We start from the raw sequence: 21284 nt of genomic DNA on the forward strand, positions 1-21284 counted from the left end.
GACAAGTCGGCAGCTCAAAGACGCTTTGTGTGGTGAAACTTTCAAGAAATGACTTCAATTTCCTAACATCAAAACCGAACAGAACTTAGAATTCTGGTACCCTAACCCTAACCCAATGCCCAGACTTCAAAAGAAAAAGAAAAAAGCTGCAGCCCAACCCTGCCATTCTGGTCTCCTTCTTGCCTGGAGCGGATATCACCCCTCTATCACTCAAAAAGAAGGCTGGCTGGGCTCAGGCTGGGGAGAGCGGAGACTGACTGACGCCCTGTCCAATCAGAAGCCCCGGTTCTGAGCGCTGTCCAATCCTGAGCGCTGTCCGACCCTGAGGGCTGTCCAATCCTGAGCGCAGCCAGCGAGCAAGGGGCGGGCTTCCGCGATCCGGAAGAGTTTTATTTCTCTGAGGTCCGCGGTTCCCCTCAGATTACTGCAGTTGGACTCCAGGCTTTGCTCCTGCCCAGGACCCCGGGTGACCCCGCCATGCAGGGTCCGAAGCTCCTCAGGGCAGGCTTGGCTGCTGGGAACCAGGAAATGGTGAGTGTGCAGTGGCACCTGGTGCCTGGACAGGGAGGCTTGGGAGGTAGGCCAGGCAGGGAGGCCGTCCTGCCGGACCTGCAGTGGCGGGAGCCTGAGCTGGCCCACTCCGACTCTGGGCGTTCTCTGCGGCAGCAGGCCTGAGCCCCTCGGGGTCAGTGCCCTTCAGTCCCCCTGGCCAGCCGGGTGGGGAGCGTGACAGTTGCGGAGACCCCTCGCGGCCTCCCCATACCTTGGGGGCAGCCTTAGCCCCCGCTCAAGTCTTATGTGGCAGGTGAGCGTGGCTGCCTGGCCTCTCCGGGGGCTGAGGTGATTGACAGGTGGGACCACTAGAAGAATCCAATCTCCTAGCCCAGCGTTGGCACACACCTGTCATCCCAGAGGCTGGGAAGGGTGGGGAGAGGCCGATGCAGGAGGACTGTGAGGTCAAGGCCAGCCTTGGCAACTTGGCGAGGCACTTAGAGACTCAGCTAGATGAGACCCTGCCTCTAAATAAAATGCAAAATCCTCCAAACCCCGTTTTCCTGCAGCAGGGGAGCTGCGGTGTACAGGGATCCGCTTATTCCTGAGCTAGTTTTGTGGAGTTTGTTTTTTGTTTTGGTAGTTAACAGAAGGGTGCTTTACCACTCAGCTCTGACCCTGGTAGTTTTTAGTTTTTATTCTGAGCGCAGGTGTAGCTAAGATGCTGAGGGTGGCCTGGTTAGGGTTTGATGGATAATGACTTTTCCATTGCAATTAAGTGTATGATTTTTACATCCACGTGGGTTCGTGGGTGGACTCTGTTGACGTCATGATTCCTTGATGATAATTGTAACAGTTATACCAAATTATACCAGGAGCCTCCTAATTCTGGTATAATTTTGAAACTTAATCCTGCTCAACATGTGCTTCTTCAGGGTGCTGGAGTATAATTCAGTACCGTGCACGTCCTCCACCCAAGCCCTACCAGTGCTCTGGACCTCCAGTTCCCACACCTCCCTTCATGCTGGGTTGTCTTGTTCACTCACATCAAATCCTCTCCAGGAGATGGTTTCATTTATCTAGGCCTTTTCATTGCACTTCATAATAAAATTGACATTTACATACATATGGAGTCATCTATGAAATTTCTGCATTTTGAATTTTTTTGGTCCTCAAATTACTGCAAAATGATAATTTTATGACATGCATTAGTGCCTGGTAATGTTAGTTCCTGATTTTGCTCTTAGAGTTCAGAATTCTTGGATAATTTCATTCAATTTAACTTTCCAGGAGACTTTTCAAACTGTTTGCTCTGGTCCCTTCTTCAATGAAAAGGAAATCATGCTGAAAGTTTGATGGGGTGTTATCCTAGATGAACCTGAGGGAAGTGGCCATCTTTATAAGGAGGAATTTTATCATTCAATCTCTTATGTGCTGATCTGCATTTGCATTTTTTCAAATTCTGCAGGTGTCCTTTTAAAAATATGGTGATATGCAAAATGTGACATTTATATGATCAATATAAAACTGATATGTGTTTCATAGTATTTGTCAAACTGTATGCAATATGGCAAAAAAAAAAATGTGGCTGATTGCCAGAAATGGTTATTTCTGGATGGAATTTCCAGGGTGTCCTACTACTGAACTATATTCTCAGCTCCTTTTAAATTTTTACTTAAAAATTTATATTTTTAATTTATTTCTTAATTTAATTTTTTAAAATTACTATTCCATATATATATATATATATATATATATATATATATATATTTTTTAATTTAGGCAGGGTTTCACTCAGTTGGTGGGATCAGCTTCACAATTGTGATCCCCCTGCCTCAGCCTCCAGACCACTGGATATATCAGGTATGTAGCGCCACATGCATCCTATATTACAATTTCTTCTTTTAGGATGTTTTTTACATCATGATTTAATTTTATATATTGTTTTTATTATTTTTTTAATATATGATAACAGTGGAATGCATTATGATCCTTATTACACACATAGAGCACAATGTTTCATATCTCTGTATATAAAGTACATTCATGTCATCTTATGCCATTATACATGTACTCATTTCTTCTGCATTACATTTCTTAATACACATGTATAATACCATTTTTCACCTCTCTTTGTATGTAAGGTATGTTGACACCCAAATCAAGTCTTTATGCATGTATTTTGAATAATGATGTCGATCATATCATTGTATAATGATAACCATCACCTTCCACCATCCTTGCTAATCTCTTTCCCCCTCCATTTCCCTCCCACCCCTCTGCCCTATGTAGAATTATTCTAATCCTCCTATGCTCTTCCTCCCTACCCCACTGTGAGTCACCCCCATATATCAGAGAAAATATTTGGCATTTGTTTTTTTGAGATTGGCTAACCTCACTTAGCATAATATTTTCCAACTTCATCCATTTACTGGCAAATGCCATGTTTTTATTCTCTTTTAGTGCTGAGTAATATTCCATTGTGTATAAATGCCAAATTTGTTTTTATGCATTCATCCACTGAATGGCATCTAGGTTGGCTCCACAGTTTAGCTACTATGAATTGTGCTGCTATAAACATTGATGTGGCTGTGTCCCTGTAGTGTGCTGTTTTTAAGTCCTTTGGGTATAGACTGAGGAGTAGGATAGCTGGGTCAATGCACCAATTTGCATTCCCATCAGGAGTGTATGAGTGTACCTTTTCCCCACATCCTCGCCAACACTTATTACGTGTCTTCATGATAGCTGCCATTCTGACTGGAGTGAGATAATATCTTAAAGTACTTCTTATTTGTGTTTCTCTGATTGCTCGAGATGATGAGCCTTTTTCCATATATTTACTGATTGTATATCTTCTGAGAAGTGTCTGTTCAGGTCCTTGGCCCAGTTGTTGATTGGGTTATTTGTTTTTTCATTTACCAGGGTCTTTTAAGTCCTCTGTCCTGGACCACAGCTGCTTCATTTGATTCCTCACATTATGAAGCTTCCAGCATCTTGGACCAAGCTCTTACCAGTTTCCCAGTGTTGCCATTCTGCAGGCAAACATTTGGTGACTATTCCTCCCATGATTATGTAAGTAAATATAAGAAGCTCCCTTCTATACACACATCCATTTTTTATGTATTTTATTCTCATTTTCTGAAGAACCTTGAAAAATACAGGCATATTCTCAACAAAATGTCTGGGTCATATGGCATCTCTAGTTTTAATTTTTTGAAAAATAGCCCTTATAGTTTTTTAAATATCTATTCAAATTTATATTTCTGGCAAGGATGTCAAAGTGTTTCCTTTTCTGCATATCTTCTGCAGTATGTGTTACCTACCAACATTTTGAGAATAGCCCACGAGCATGTGGTTATAGTTCATTCTGATATAACCTGAAATCATAAAATTTCTAGAAGAAAATGAGAAGAATTTTTTTCATTCACGTTGGCAATGGTTTTAAATAGAACCTCTTGAGAATGTGCAAGGAAAAATAAAGAGATAGATGAGACTATATAAAGCTAAAAATGCTTCTGTGCAGCAAAGGAATCAATCAATGAAATGTAAAAGTAGACTGTGGGTGAAAGAATCATTGCTAGCCACATGTCTGATAAAAGCTCAACATCCAAAATATATGAAATTTATACAACTCACCAAAAAAAAAAAAAAATCCTTTAATAACCTAATTTAAATATGGTAAAATACTTAGATTCTGCCCTAAAAATTAAACAAGTGTTTCAAGACATATAAAACCTACTCAAGAATATTAATTAGGCTAACTAAAATTATAATTTACTTTAGCTTCTCTGCTTCACTTATCTCACAGGATTATGTGTGCACACTCTCTGTCCTGCACAGGCATCCTGAGACATTGTTCAATTCACAAAATGCCAGTTCTCATTTCCCCACATTGTGCTTTCTCATCATTCCACCTTAATTGCCAAGAAAGTCTGAAGCCTGGAAAACAACAACATATGGATAAATTGCAAGATAATCATCAACTTTGAAAATTACTTCAGGAATCAATAGAATACATTAGTAGACCCAGATGTGAAGAAATATAAAGTAGACCTACAAATTAACATTTAACTTAATTGCAGATATTTTTATGAGTAGCTGAAAAGCTGATCATGGTAGCACAAGCCACTAGTCCTGGCAACCTGTGAGGCTACAGTGGGAGGAGGATTTGGGCTAAGGAATATGAGGCCAACCTGGCAAAAATCCAGCTCCAAAAATCAACCCACCAAAAAAACCAAACAGTAATCACATTTTTTAAAAAGAAGGTGCCTTCACAGGTGATTTCTGGCAATTATGTAATAAGAGATCAGTAAGAATAATTCATGATTTCATCTAAAAATAGAAGAAAAAAATGGACTAATTCTTTCTGTAAGGCCAGAAATACCAAATAACACAACAAAAGAATGGAAATTGCAGACCATCTTCCTATAGATGTTGACCCAGATATTCAAACCCCTAGAAAACTGAGAATAACAACAAAAAGAAAGATTGGGCTTTATGACCAAGGGGGACAATATGTAAGTTTCCAAAAATCATTTTGATAGAGAAAAGCTTTTGGCAGATTACATACTTATGTAATTTATTGTAAATCTATGGCCAGTTAAGACCAGAGGACAATTCTTTTTCAATCCACTAAAGGGCAGCTGTGAACTGTTTTCATATTTAATGGTGAGAACCTAAGTGTTTGACAATTTAGTTTTAGAAAAAGAAAAAAAAAAATGTATGGTTTCCTGACATCTAAATATTGTTCTGAGAATATTGAACAGCATTTTATACATCAAAAGTCAAGTAGCATATGCAGATGATATTCTTATTTCTATAATATTTCTAAGCAATTTCCATGCACTAATGAAACATAAGACCTAAATTAATTCAATAATGTTATGGGTTAAATGGTCAACATTAAGTCATATAATTTATACACACTACCAATGGGCAGTGTTAAAATTGAGGCATAAGTCCATTCACAAATATAGGAAAAATAATTTAAAATGAAAGTAATAACAAAGAACTGTTCATTGCAAAGTAAAAATAAAGGGGAAAGTAAAATGCAAAAAAAAAAATTGGGAAAACAGTTAATATTCAATGATCAAAAGTTTGATTTTGTTAAAACCACAATATTCCACAGTGGGTCTGCAGATTCAAAATAATGAGGCCAAAATCCAAAAGTCATTTTGTAAAAATTACCCAGCTGACTCTAAAATCATAACAAATGTAAAAGAAATTAAATAACTCAATATTGAAGTAAAAATTGTGTGACTTTTATTGAAAATGTGCATTGCAAAAATACGTTGTGTAGTATATTAAATTTGGTTAAATACCTCTTAAATTGCTGATGACCAGTATTCCCTATGCATGAAGTGAGGGTCTGTGTTAATGTAGGCAAGAATTAGGCTGGGATTGACATTTGTCATCACAGGTACTACCTGCTGAGCTTGAGAATGTCTATTGCTTTGATGATAACTTTTTTCTGCCTCCCAGATATTCTGCACCTTACCTACCATCCATGTTCTGTCTCTTGTATTTCACCCAAATATATCCCAGTGGGTGTCAGGTATTGAAATTCACATATATTCCTGCTCTTCCTGCAGCTGAGAACTAAAAAAACAATGCAGTTCAATGTCTTGGTGAGTGGTTGAAAGGATTTGTCCTTGATCTTCACACAGGTTGAAGTGTGTTTTTTATTTTTATTTTTTGATTTAAAACAATGACAGTGGAATGCATTACAATTCTTATTACATGTATACAGCACAATTTTTCATATCTCTGGTTGTATATAAGGGATGTTGGGACCAATTTGTGTCTTCATACATGTACTTTGGATAATGATGTCATCACATTCCACTATCACTGCTAATCCCCTACCTACTTCCCCTCCCCTTTCACCCCTCTAATAGATGTAGAATTCATTTATTCCTCCCATGCTCCCCCTCCCTTCCCCACTATATTCAGCTTCCTTATATAAGAGAAACCATTCAGCATTTGTTTTTTGGGATTGACTAACTTCACTTCTCCAATACCATCCATTTACATGCAATTGCCATGATTTTATTATTGCTGAGTAAAATTCCATTGTGTATATATGCCACATATTTTTTATCCATTCATCCACTGAAGGGCATCTGGGTTGGCTTCACAGTTTGCTATTCTGAATTGTGCTGCTATAAACATTGACGTGGCTGTGTCCCTGTAGTATGCTGTTTTCAAGTCCTTTGAGAATAGTCCGAGAAGAGGAATAGCTGGGTCAAATGGTGGTTTCATTTCCAGATTTCCAAGGAATCTCCATACTGCTTTCCATATTGGCTGCACCAACTTGCAATCGCACCGGAAGTGTATGAGTGTACCTTTCCCCCCACATCCTCAACAACACTTGTTGTTGGTCTTCAAAATAGCTGCTGTTATTATTGGAATGAGATGATATCTTAGAGTGATTTTGCTTTGCATTTCTCTAATTGCAAGAGATGATGAACATTTTTCCATATATTTATTGATTGATTCTATGTCCTTTTCTGAGAAGTGTCTGTTCAGGTCTTTGGCCCATTTCTTGACTGGATTATCTGTTTTTGTTTTTTTTTTGGTGCTTAGCATTCTGTGTTATTTATATACCGTTGACATTAGTTCTCTATCTGATGTATGAGGGATAAAAATTTGCTCCTAGAATGTAGGCTCTCTGTTCACCTCCGATTGTTTTTCTTTTTCTTGCTGAGAAGAAACTTTTTAGTTTCAATCCATCCCATTTGTTGATTCTTGGTTTTAATTCTTGTGCTATAGGCATCTTATTAAGGAAGTTGGGGCCTAGCCCCACATGATGAAGATTAGGGCCTACTTTTTCTTCTATTAGATGCAGAGTCTCTGGTTTAAATCCTAGGTCCTTGATCCACTTTGAGTTGAGTTTTGTGCATGGTGAGAGTTAGGGGTTTAATTTAATTTTATTTTTTTTGCAAATGAATTTCTAGTTTTCCCAGCATCATTTGTTGAAGAGGCTATCTTTTCTCCAATGCATGTTCTTGGCACCTTTGTCTCATATAAGATAATTGTGATTTTGTGGGTTAGTCTCTGTGTCCTCTATTGTGTATCATTGGTCAATATACCAGCTGTTTTGGTGCCAATACCATGCTGTTTTTGTTACTATTTCTCTGTAGTATAGTTTAAGATCTGGTATAGTGATACTATCTGCTTTACTCTTCCTGCTTAGAATTGCTTTAGCTATTCTGGGTCTCTTATTTTTCCAGATGATTTTCATGATTGCTTTTACTTTTTCTATGAGAAATATCATTGGGATTTTGATCAGAATTGCATTAAATCTGTATAGTGCTTTTGGTAATGTGGTCATTTTGATAATATTAATATTGCCTATGCAAGAGTAAGGTAGATCTTTCCATCTTCTAAGGTCGTCTTTGATTTCTTTTTTTTAGGGTTCTGTAGGTTTCATTGTATAGATATTTCACCTCTTTTGTTGATTCCCAAGTATCTTATTTTTTCTTTTTTTAAAGTTACTGTAAATGGGGTAGTTTTTCTCATTTCCTTCTCGAGGCTTTCTAACTGATATACAGAAATGCCTTTGTTTAATGGGTGTTGATTTTATATCCTGCTGCCTTGCTGAATTTATTTTTTAGTTCTAGAAGTTTTCTGGTGGTGCTTTTGGGGTCTTCTAGTTATAGAATCGTATTGTCAACAAATAGTGCTAATTTAAGTTCTTTTCCTGTAGTTACTCCTTTAACTTCTTTTGTCTACTTGCTCTGGCCACTGTTTCAAGAAGTATGTTGAATAGAAAGTACGGTGAAAGAGGGCATACCTGTCTTGTTCCAGTTTTTAGAGGGAATGCCTTTAATTTTTCTCATTTAGAATGATGTTGGCCTGAGGCTTAGTGTAGATAGCCTTCATGATGTTGAGATATGTTCTTGTTATCTCTAGTTTTTCTAATGTTTTGAACATGAAAGGGTGCTGTATTTTGTCAAATGGCTTTTCTGTGTCTCTTGAGATGATCATGATTCTTATTTTTAAGTCTATTGATGTGATGAATTACCTTTATTGATTTCCGTATGTTGAACCAACCCTGTATCCCTGGGACAAACCCCACTTGATCTTGGTGTACAACATTTTTAATATGTTTTTGTATTCAATTTGCCAGAATTTTATTCAGAATTTTTGCATCAATGTTCATTAGAGATATTGACCTGAAGTTTTCTTTCTTTCCTTTGTCCCGGCCTGGTTTTGGGATCAGGGTGATATTGGCCTCATAGAAAGAGTTTGGAAGTGCTGCTTCTTTCTCTATTTCCTGAAATAAATTGAAGAGCATTGGTGCTTTTTTAGTTCTTCTTTAAAGGTCTTGTTGAACTCGGCTGTGTATCCATCTGGTCCTGGGCTTTCCTTGGTTGGTGAGCTTTTGATGGCAGCTTCTATTTCATCATTTAATATTAGTCTGTTTAAATAGTGTATGTTTCCTGATTCAGTCTGGGAATATCATATGACTTAAGAAATTTGTTGATGCCTTCAATGTCTTCTATTTTATTGGGTTATACATTTTCAAGATAATTTCTAATTATCCCCTCCATTTCTGTAGTGTCTGTTGTGATATTGCCTTTTTCATCATGTATGCTGGTAATTTGAATTTTCTCTCTCCTTCTTTTCATTAGCATAGCTAAGGTTCTGTCAGAGAACCAACTTTTTTTCAAGGTTTAATTGTTTCTTTTAATTCAATTTCAGTTCTGATTTTAATTATTTCTTGCCTTCTACTGATTTTGCTGTTGATTTGTTTTTCTAGGGCTTTGAGATGAAGTATGAGATCAATTATTGACTTTTTCTTCTTTTAAGGAATGAACTCCATGCTATGAAGTTTCCCCTTAGTACTGCTTTCATAGTGTCCAAGAGATTTTGATATGTTGTGTCTATGTTCTTGTTTACCTCTAAGAATTTTTTAATCTCCTCCTTGAAGTCTTCTATAACCGATCGTTCATTCTTTTGTACCAAATTGATTGACTCGTTGAACTGCTTATAGAACTTGAAATATTTCAAGTTTGTCTTTTCACGAGGTGGAAGTGTCACTTTACATGTCTCTAAATATTAATATTTTGTGAATATTTTACACATTGGGAATGTGTCATGGATCGTACTTGAAACTAATTGTATTGGGGAGCTCAATCTATCTCATGGATACAAAGCAGAGAGAATACCAACCAGACTGTTTTCAAAAGCTTTTTTACCACTCTTTTTGTCTCCCTTGGGCACAATTATCTTATGAGAATATCTTTGACAAGTCTTATTTGCATCTGGAATGTCTGCCAAATTTCACATTCACTGATGGCAGAAGAATTAGGAGTTGGACTTTTATTCAGTGCTTGGATTATGGTATATATCCTTCACTTCACTCTGATATGGAGTATATATACTGTTTTTGGACTTATGTATTTTTCTCTTAATTAGATAATGTAAAGTATCTTATTACATAATTAAAGTCACTCTCCTACATGACAGGCAATTCTACTAACTCTTATTTCAAATTAAAAACTGATTAATGGTTTGGTCCAAGTTCTATTGATGTAACAATTTTTATTTCAGGAGCCATTGACATTCGGGGATGTGGCCATTGATTTCTCTGAGGAGGAATGGGAATGCCTGGATTTTGCTCAGCAGAATTTATATAGAGAAGTGATGTTGGAGACCTACAGCAACCTGGTCTTTGTGGGTGAGCATAACTTTCCTTCACAATTCCTAATTATCATTATTTAATTTTCTTCCCTTGAAGTATATCTTTTGGGAACTTCACCATAAGAAAGAGATTCAGATTCATGCTTTCCATAAAAAAGATGGGGAAGTTCTTGGTGCTGACAAGAAAATGTTAATGATGTTTCTTTTCATCCTTAATGTTTACCTTTGTTGGCATGATATACATCCTTCACTTGACATATCGTTGACTTAGAGGAATGCTGTGATGTCAAATCCTGTGGCCCACATATAGCTTTGAGGACATAGTTGAAGTAGAGGAGGAAGCCTAAATTCAAAAAGGTTGATTGAGAAGTTATCCAGAAGAAAAGATTTTTGAGAAGCTTTGATTTCTTTCTCTTATTATCATAGAAGAATCTGTCCTGTGTTTTGTGCTTCAAAATTACCTAGTCTCTGGCTTTTCCTCTAGTAATGTCTCCATACATGCAAATTAACAACAAAACACTCCCCATGCCTTGTGAGTGTCAATATTATCTGACGGCTCTTCCATAATTTTTAAAAATATTTTTTAGTTGTTAATGAATTTCCCATTTATTCATATGTGGTGCTGAGGATCAAACCCAGGGCCTTATATGTGCTAGGCAAGTGCTCTACCACTAGTCTACAACTCCAGCCTCTCTTCCATTATTTATAGGAAATTTTTGCACATTTCTGGAGACCTCTAGGTCAACCCATTGTAATACATTACTATCATAAGTCAGTTTCTCTGATCTTATTTGTACATTTTTTTCACTAAAATTTTCTTATCAGAGTTTTTTCTGAATATGTGTAATGGATTTTCTGTGAAATTATCTGCCATGGAATGAATGTCAAGATAGCAAAGACTGCTCTTTTGAGAGATGGTGTAAGTTGTAGTTGAATAAGAGGATTTGTAAAATAATACATCTGTGGATATTTACAATTTGGATGGTTAATTTTTTTTTCTTATTTTTTCATTGTGTCCAGTAGGTTCCCTGTTACAGACTGAGTTTCCTCATATCAGTTAATTGCTTCACAGATTACGATATGCATGACCCTGGTTGATATTGCCAATAATGTTATATGTGCTTTTGCTCGTATAAATATTAAACCCCTTTTGTCTATGACTTTTGTATTTTATCTTGATTGGGTTTTCATTCTGCCCATGTATGTAGAAATTGAAGTTGTCTATATGTAAGTGTAATGGGGATTGATGGCAGTGATACTCTAAAGCTGATCTACACCCCAAGCTCCTTTTCATTCATAGTTGGAGAGAGGTTCTCACTACATTATTGAGGATGTCTTGAAATTGTAATTCTCCTGCCTCAGACTTCCTAGTAGCTGAGATTATATGCATGCCCATCATTTGTATATTGATGAATTTGTTCTTATTTATAGGATGAAGACCACATTATTTTAAATGTAGCTTGAGAAACGTTGCAAATCTCTTTATCTTTTAATTTTTATTGTTATCAAAACTACATAATAAAAGTTACTGTCTCCAAAATTTTAAATAGACAGTTCAGTAACATTAATTCAAATTGTTATGCTATGTAACTCTAAAAACTTTACATCTCAAAAAAATATCAGTTCCTAAGAAGCAAGGGCTCATTTCTGTCACCCCATCACAAAACCATTCTCTTTTGTTCAGAAAGCTTCTTTTTTAGTTTAGAAATGTCATATTCATAGAATTCTGCGATATTCTTTCTGTGACATATTTCAGTTAACCTACTGTACATACATTTTGTAAAATATATAATTAGACTTCAAAGTTCTATAGTTTCTATATTCCAAATTGTCTCATCTATTCTTTTCAAGGAATATTTGGTTTGCATCCCCCATGATGGCTCTGTTATATAATAGGGTAACAACACTGGTGTGCAATGTTTTTAATTTGCTATTGATGTGAGGGCTTATTACCACACTCACTCAGAACTCCATGTATCTAACACCATGCCTGCATTTACAATTGAATGCTGTAACTTTTAGTATATTTTTGGGCAGGGAAATATTCTTCTATTTATATTTGTATTTTGTGGGATATTCATACAATTTAAAGGATAGATTTCTCTGCAAAAAAAAAAAAATTAACAATGGGAGTTTGACAAATATTACCTGGAGCCTGTTGTTAACTTTAAGTAGTATAAGCATCTTTTAATTTTACCGTTCAATTTTTGAACAACAGCATGCCCAAGAGTGTTCAATCAACTGACACATATTTAGGGACTTTTGAACATCCTTATCACTTTTCACTTTAAATTTTTATTCCATGTTTGTTACAAAATAACTATCACTTAAGTATTTATTTACCTTTGTATTAATACATAAAATTGGTCTATCCAACATAATATCCCACTTGCGATTAAAAACAGGGATTCTATTAGTCTACAATAGTTTCAAAATATTTTCAAAGTCTCATGCTTTGCAATTACCATTTTGCTTCACTGTATTTCCCTTTTCAGTAAGTGGGGATTGATGTCTCCTAGGATGACAGTGAGTCTTTGTTTTCATTCAACTCTCTCAATGTTTTCTTTTTGTGTTTGGGAAGTAGGATGTACATTGCCAATGTATTTACTCTTAATCCTAGGAAAAGGTTCCTTCTCTCAATTTTTTCCTCTTTTCAAAGGTTTTTTAAAATTTAAAATGTCTTCTATGTCCTGTAACTGTCTTAAAATATGTTTTGTGTACTATCATTTAGACAGCCCAGGTTTTGTTCAGTCATTTTTGTATGTGTCATTCTTATATTCTTTTTCTTTCAGTATGTGTGTGTCCTTAGACTTAGAGTATCCTGTGGACTACCTTCAGGTGTAATTTTTATATTAATTCAGATAGCCAAGGTTTGTTTTGATCAGATTTTGTAATCTTGCATTTGCCAACAAAAAAAAAAAAATCTAAAAATGAAGAATCTCCTACTCATACTTTGTATGAGTATCAACTTGACTTCACTTTATTAAAAAAATTGAATATATTTATGTGTCCTTTCAAAATTATATTATTGTTGCAGGTTTATATGCCTATTAACTGTTTTGTTTTTATGCTTTTGTCTTTCATATTCTATTGCAAAATTACATATTTTGAGACCCATCATTACAATAAAATAGAATTGTTTATGCCAAGAAATGTTTAGAATTTCATATGACTTGTGTTGCTGTGCACACTTACATTTTAGTATGAAGGATTACCTTTAGTACTTTGTGGAGAACAGATCTAATGTTGATGAATATTCTGTTCATTTTTATCTCTTTAAAGTCTTTATTTCCCTTCTCTTTTGAAAGATAGCAGTTTTGAATATAATGTCTTCATTGATAATTTTATTCTTTCATGCCTTGACAATAGCTCTCTTGTGAAGTTTTGACTAAGGATTTAAAAATTATATAGTTACCCATTTCTAGGTGACCCATCTTTTTCTCTTGGATGCTCTCGATATTCTGAGTTTTAAAACTTGGATTAAAAACCTGCTTTGAGTCTTTACAACTTGGAGATAATTGAGCTGCTTGGATGTTTTATTTTTCCTATTTTATGAGATGTTTTTATTAGTACTGGAAAGAGAACGTAAGGGCACTTTACCACTTTGCATTTTTACTTTGACTGCCTTGAAATTTTGATCCTCTGGCTCAACCTCCTATGTTGCTATGTAAAACCACCCCTGACTCTTTCAGACATTTTCTAAACAAAGTCTTTAAACACACATTTTCTGCTTATTAACAATTCTTTACTAAATTTTATTCTGTTTTTTGTGTGTTGGTTTAGTACAGTAAACTTCTTTTAAATGATAATTTAATATTCCCCTGAGTAATTAATAACTTTTACTTTTCTTACAGTTGATTTTGCCATTTTTTTCTGTTGGTAAGCAGGAACCCCTTTTTGAACAATCTCCAAATATTCATGTTTCTTATTTTTTTTAATGAAACAGAAGAAATATATTGTGAAGGAGGAAAGGCTTATAAAACACAATTTGTCGTCTTCTACAATATAACTCTCCATAGTAAGGTACTCATCTTGGATACTATGAACACTAAGATGATTTGGAAAGTTTTCAAAGTAATTTTCTGTGTACATTTTTATTTGATTTATATATTTCTGCAGTAACGATGGACTTGGATTTAATAATCCACACCCCTGCTGATGTTCCTTTATTGCTGTAAATTCCTATGTTTGCAAAATATAATCAGCCCAGTATAGCAAGTAAACATGATTGTTATTTTTATTTATTTCAGCCATGACTTCTCATCGTCCTCAAGAAATTTCACCAGAGCAAAGAATAAAAGAGGGAGAGGGAAGATATGGAAAGTCGGCCCTAGATTATTTACCACTAAGAAAACAATGGGAAAATATAGGTGAGAGTAAAGTTCAAAAATTGTATTATAATGGAAAAAACCAATTAGTAGTCCCTATTTATGGTCACAAGACACCAGAAACAATATCTGAAAAAAAATTCAATCCATTCCACTTACTTTTGAGGAGCTGTGTGTCTTTAAGAATATATCCACAGCCATTTTCCAAAAGGAAATGTGGAAAATTTGAAAAGAAATCTGATCCATGCATAAGTTTTTATCTTAGCCAATTATAATTGTAGCACTGAGTTAAACTTCCAGTCAAATATTTGCACAGAAAAGATATTTGAAACTGAAAGACACATTTCTAAAAGTGATACTTTTGAGAGTTTCTTTACAAAATGTCCATTTTTCTGCAACAAAACAGTAATTTCTCCTTGTTCACAAATGGACAATGTTAAGAATTGTAGAAAGATTTCTACTTCCCCACTATTGCTCAATGACAATTATGATAGATTTCTGGAAAGTGCTATAAGTAACACCATTAGCCATGTATGTACCGTGAGTAATTACCAGTATATTTACATTGGTGATAAAAATTATGAATATAGAGAAACTCCTAGTCATTTTCTAAAGGAAATTTACCATGATGAAAAATGTGGGAAAGTCTTGCTTCAGTGCTCAAAAACTATTACTCATCCAAATATTCATAGTCAAGACAAAACTTGCAAGTGTAAGGCATGTGAAAGGGCTCTTAATCACAGTGCAGAGCTTGCTCAATACAAGAGAATTTATAGAGAAAGGGAGCCCTATAAGTTTAAGGAATATATCAAAGCATTGGCTTGCTCAACAAATTCTAAACACAGTAGATATGATGACAGTGACAAACCAAATTTAAAGAATGCAGAAAAACTTTTAGTGAAATTCGGTTACAATTTGTTAAGCATCAGAGCATTTTTACTGAAGAAAAGGCCTGTAAATGTAAAAAGTGTTGCAAAGCCTTAAAAAATTTTTCAACTCTTACTCAACATCAAAAAATTTATTCTGCAGAGAAGACCTACCAATGTGAAGAATGCAACACACTCAAGAACTTTAGTCAACATCACAGTGTTCATACAGGAGATACGTCATGCAAATGCAAAGAATGTGACAAAACTAATAAAAGCTCCAATCTTATTTGTCACCAGTGCACATACCCTCTAGAGATGCCCCACATATGTAAACAAATTTGTGAAGCTTTTAGTCAAAATCCAAGCCTTAAAAATCACCAGAGAATTCATACTGGAAAGAAGATCTACAAATGTAAAGTGTGTGGCAAGAGTTTTAATCATAAATCATCATTTACTGAGCACCAGCGAATCCACACTGGAGAGAAACCCTACACCTGTAATGAATGTGGCAAAACTTTTAGAAGAAAGTCACATCTTGAGGGCCACAACAGGATTCATACTGGAGAAAAGCCCTACAACTGTAAAGGATGTGGCAAAGCTTTTAAAAGAAAGTCACATCTTCATCGCCACAACAGGATTCATACTGGAGAGAAGCCCTACAAATGTAGAGAGTGTGGCAAGAGTTTTAATCAAAAATCATCACTTACTCAGCACCAGCGACTCCACACTGGAGAGAAGCCCTACAACTGTAACATATGTGGCAAGAGTTTTCATCAAAAACGATCACTTAATCGCCACCAGAGAATCCACACTGGAGAGAAGCCCTACAACTGTAAAGTGTGTGGCAAAAGTTTTAGTACTACAAACACACATCTTGATTGCCACAACAGGATTCATACTGGAGAGAAGCCCTACAAATGTAGAGAATGTGGCAAGAGTTTTAATCAGAAATCATCACTTACTCAGCACCAGCGAGTCCACACTGGAGAGAAGCCCTACAAATGTAAAGAATGTGGCAAAAGTTTTCCTCATAAAATATCACTTACTCGGCACCAGAGGATCCACACTGGAGAGAAGCCCTACAACTGTAAAGAATGCGGCAAGAGTTTTCATCACAAATCATCACTTACTCAGCACCAGCGACTCCACACTGGAGAGAAGCCCTACAACTGTAACATATGTGGCAAGAGTTTTCATCAGAAACCATCACTTAATCGGCACCAGCGATTCCACGCTGGAGAGAAGCCCTACAACTGTAACATATGTGGCAAAAGTTTTTATCTAAAACCATCACTTAATCGGCACCAGAGAATCCACACTAGAGAGAAGCCCTACAACTGTAAAGTGTGTGGCAAAAGTTTTACTACTACAAACACACATCTAGATTGCCACAACAGGATTCATACTGGAGAAAAGCCCTACAACTGTAAAGGATGTGACAAAGCTTTTAAAAGTAAGTCATATCTTCATCGCCACAACAGGATTCATACTGGAGAGAAGCCCTACAAATGTAGAGAGTGTGGCAAGAGTTTTAATCAAAAATCATCACTTACTCAGCACCAGCGACTCCACACTGGAGAGAAGCCCTACAACTGTAACATATGTGGCAAGAGTTTCCATCAAAAACCATCACTTAATCGGCACCAGAGAATCCACACTGGAGAGAAGCCCTACAACTGTAAAGTGTGTGGCAAAAGTTTTAGTACTACAAACACACATCTTGATTGCCACAACAGGATTCATACTGGAGAGAAGCCCTACAAATGTTAACTGTGTGGCAAGAGTTTTACTATAAACATACAGCTTGTTCGCCACAACAGGATTCATACTGGAGAGAAGCTCTACAAATGTAAAGGATGTGGCAAAGCTTTTAAAAGAAAGTCATATCTTGATGGCCACAACAGGATTCAGACTGGAGAAAAGCCCTACAAATGTAGAGAATGTGGCAAAGATTTTAATCAACAATCATCACTTACTTGACACTAGAGAACCTATACTAGAGAGAAGTCTTAAAATGTGAAGAACGGCAAAGCTTTTAAAATTGAAGATCACATATTACTAAACATTATAGATTTTATTCTGGAGAGAAGTTTTACAAGTGAAAAACATTGCATCAGTGTCTTTAAGGATGAATCAACCTTTATTTCACAGTAGTTCAACACTATTTCAAACCAGACATATGATAGCACAGAAACTATATAAGTGTAAAATAGATGTCAGAGTCTCCAACTATTGTTCACACCCTACTCAGGACCTCAGAATTTATGTGAGTGAGAGGAAATGTGGAAAAATTTTTGCAAAGCTTTTGGCCATTGATCAAACATTTTTAAAACACTGGAAGATTTATAGCATATAGAAACCCAAAGAATGTGTCCAAGACTATATTCAGTTTCACACATTTTTCAATTTCTGACCTCATACCTCTAGCAAATGTGGAGTAGCATTTGTCCAAAGTATGTACCTTAGATAACAGCAAAATAATTACAAAATACCTTGACAAATATAACAATTGTAATTTTTTTTTTATCTATAGCCCATCCCTAGGAGGGAAAGAATCATTTAAATGTAGAAAATGGGCAATTGCTTTTGATATTTGCTGAAAATTTCTTAACATCTTGAGCTGATATTGTAGAAATAAGGAAATATAAATATAGAGTTCTGCATCAGAAATGTCTTAGGTTTATATGAAGTTGTAAATTTTTAATTTTTAGATTTGAACTTAGGGGCATTTAATCAGTAAACTATATCCCTAGATTTTTTTCATCATTTTTATTTAGAGATATGGTCTGCTAAGTTGGTTAGGGCCTCAGTAAGTTATGAAGCCTGACTTTGAACTTGAAAAACTCCTTCTGTAGTTTCTCAAGGGTCACAGGCATGGACCACCATGCCTGTTGTATAGAGCATTTTTACTTTTATTTGCATTATATATGTAATTTGTTACTACATAAAAAGTGTGTATTTCTTAATGTTAACCATGTCATGCATTTAATGATGTTATTAGGTCACATACCTCCCCTATTCACTTTGCTAATGGATGGATGCAATAGTAAAACATTCTCTTGGGTAAATAATGCTATAACTTGTCCATTAATTATTTCTTGTTTAATCAAGTTTTATTTGGGGAATATTATTTATGTAAATTATCTTTGTAATTATCGAAAATTTCGGACAGTTATAGGAAGGACCTAGGGATATTAAATAATGCCCAGATTTCCCTAGTTTGAATTATGACTTTAACATTTCACCTTGTATAGTTGTAGTACTCCCTAACGGATCTACAACTCTGGAGAGTTATACAAGCTCCCAGTTAGGGAGATGAGAAAGGTCCAAGAGACTAGGAGCCAACGTGCATATTCAGGTAAAAGGAGGGTTACTGAAGGGGGAATTAGTCTCAATGTTTCCTGGAGAATCCTCATAGTCTAGAGGCCCATTCTGACTCTTGGACTGAAGAAACCATGCAGTTACTCATGAATTCCATGACGTTCATCACTGAGGAGACTAGACTGACCTCAAGTGTAGGAAAAACATCCCAATATAGGACCACCTCTATAGTCTTGGCTACTCAGTAGAAAAGTGTAACCAGATACGTGTAAAATGATGATTGTAAAAAGAAAAAGACACACTATAGGAGCATTTATGCCCCCATATTTTTTATTTCATTATATATTGTGATTTTATAGACCTTTTTCATTCTATTTTATAACTTACAATATAATGTTTGTTACATTATTAGATTTTGTGATAGAAGCATGTGTCATGGTCTCCCAGACCCCTCTGCAACCCAGTAATTAAGATACTATAAACTAACCCTGTCCCTCTTCAGATCTTACAGCTCCAGGAACCCATGACACCACAGAGAGAGAAACAAAATTTTGATAGAAATAAACCTCTAGACTCTCATCTACAAGTCCTGTTCAAAAAGTAAAATCACAATATTCTCTTTATATGTGAGTCCTTAGGGTCAACAAAACACCACCCACGAACATTTTATTTAATTTTATTTGGGAAAATAAATATTGAAATATAATGATTAATTCTAGGAGAATAATATTCACAATATATTTTATTCCAAAGGATAAATCTCTAGGTTTCATGCTTGTCTCCACTCCATGTTATTTTATTCAGAAAATTGGCTTCATTTTAAATATGAGAGTTTTAACTATATATAAGGCCTGGAGGAAAGATTCAGTACTAGAGGTCTAAAGAAAATACTAAAGATCTTCCCTTTCCATGTGCCTGTATGATGTCTGCATATCCTTGATGAAACAGCTAAAGAATGCTGATTTTGCTGATTTATCAATACATCTGGCTTGGTGGCTCACTCATTGGAACCCCAGTGAAGGTGGTATCCAAAAAGATGTTTGATGCTTAATTGCGGCCTCAGAATTCCTATATTACACTAATAGCCCTATGCCTAAGTTTGTAGGCAGGGGTGTAAAGAGGGTTCCTGGTATGGCCTTCAGGCCTGTATTCAATCTCCTTATGATTTAATACTGGTAATGTGAGAGTTAAGAGAAAGGATGATTGTCGCGACCCCCTTGCCCGCAAGGAAGACGCGACTCAGGAATCTTCTTTCAGCAGTTTATTCAGGCCCTTGATATTCTTCTAATAATTCTTCTAATCTCCTCGGATGCCCCTCCCAGCCTTAATAAAGTACCGCGAACCCCAATGCGAAGCTGCCACGTGGACCCTTCTCACAGGGTGCTAGAAAACAACACGCCAACTCTCTCTGATAAGGAGTTGACAATACGCCAACTCTCTCTGATACGGAGTTGTCCTTCACAAACCACAGCGGAGGCAGCGCTATCATGTAATGGCGACCACAGTCCACAGGAACGGCTCACCACAGCTCCCCCTTTCTGTTTCACTAAGACAATACAGGTGAGAGTAGAGGTCCTATCCCACTGTGCAGAAGTGGCTGCATAGTATGGTCCAGCCCTAGGGGGCGCCTTCCCCAGATCTGACAACATATCAGCCGACGCCTTTTTTCGTGGGGCGGGGCGGAGATACGTCAAACCCGCATGCAATAGGACATGCTCCCCTTGAGGTCCCTCTTCTCAATGGATCACTCAAGTGCAGTGCCTTGCCTCGCATCCTGTATCATGACGATGGTGAGTAAGAGGGAATAGCTGAGGTTGAACTGTGGCTGTCTAGAAGTACAACTACAAACAAGTTGGCAGCACCCTGAAAGAAAGGCACGGACTTTAAAGTGACAGATAAAGACCAGTGTGGAAACCCTTCTGCGTGCAATGGCAACAAGACCTGCAGAGTGCAAGGGCTTTCCAGCACTAAAAGAAAGACAAAAGAAGGACATGTCGAACCCAGTGCAATGTTAGAATAACTTGGGGTGCAACCACCATGTCAAAGACACTAGTGTAGAAACCCATCTGCGTGCAATGGTAGCAAGACCGGCAGAGTGCAAGGGCTTTCTGACACTAAGAGAATAACGAGGAAAGACATGTCAATCCCAGTGCAATGTTATAATAACTTGGGGTGCAATGACCATGTCAAAGATTTACTGTTTAAGATGCGCAGCCAGACTTGAGGTGAGTAGCCAGTTTCTAAAGCAGCAAGAGCTTGTATGATCATAGCCTCATCTTGAGCACTACGAGCTTTAAGGCGACAGAGAAACCACAAACAGAGGAACATACCAAAACAACACAGTGCACCAAAAATGCCTATTCCCACCCACTCCTTAAAAAAGGAAAAAGCAGAAGATATCCAATTGGTGAATTGACCCAGAGTCACGGGATCGACACGGGTACTATTCAAGACAGCTATCTGGGTTAGTTGAGACTGGATCATGTCTTCCGCTTCCATGGACCAATTCCTGGCCAGATATCCACCAATGATGTGGGAAGCATTCCTGGAATCATTAAATCTGACAGAGGTTATACATAAATGTGCACGTTGGTCAATGTAGCCTAAAAGTACTAGGTCAGCCAAT

At 36.5% G+C, this 21284-nt stretch overlaps 1 protein-coding gene across 1 annotated transcript; it reads left to right on the forward strand.

Annotated features, from left to right (window-relative positions):
• Positions 1–366: 366 nt before the first annotated feature.
• Positions 367–18408, forward strand: LOC144365503 (uncharacterized). Its single transcript, XM_078017209.1, has 6 exons — positions 367–531; positions 2275–2355; positions 3415–3564; positions 10051–10177; positions 14391–14510; positions 15498–18408. The coding sequence occupies exons 1-6, from the start codon at positions 478–480 to the stop codon at positions 17105–17107; spliced, it is 2142 nt and encodes a 713-aa protein (XP_077873335.1). The 5' UTR covers positions 367–477; the 3' UTR covers positions 17108–18408.
• Positions 18409–21284: the final 2876 nt, after the last annotated feature.

This window comes from Ictidomys tridecemlineatus, chromosome 7 (genome assembly GCF_052094955.1).
Source record: "Ictidomys tridecemlineatus isolate mIctTri1 chromosome 7, mIctTri1.hap1, whole genome shotgun sequence".
In the NCBI taxonomy this organism is placed as follows: domain Eukaryota; kingdom Metazoa; phylum Chordata; class Mammalia; order Rodentia; family Sciuridae; genus Ictidomys; species Ictidomys tridecemlineatus.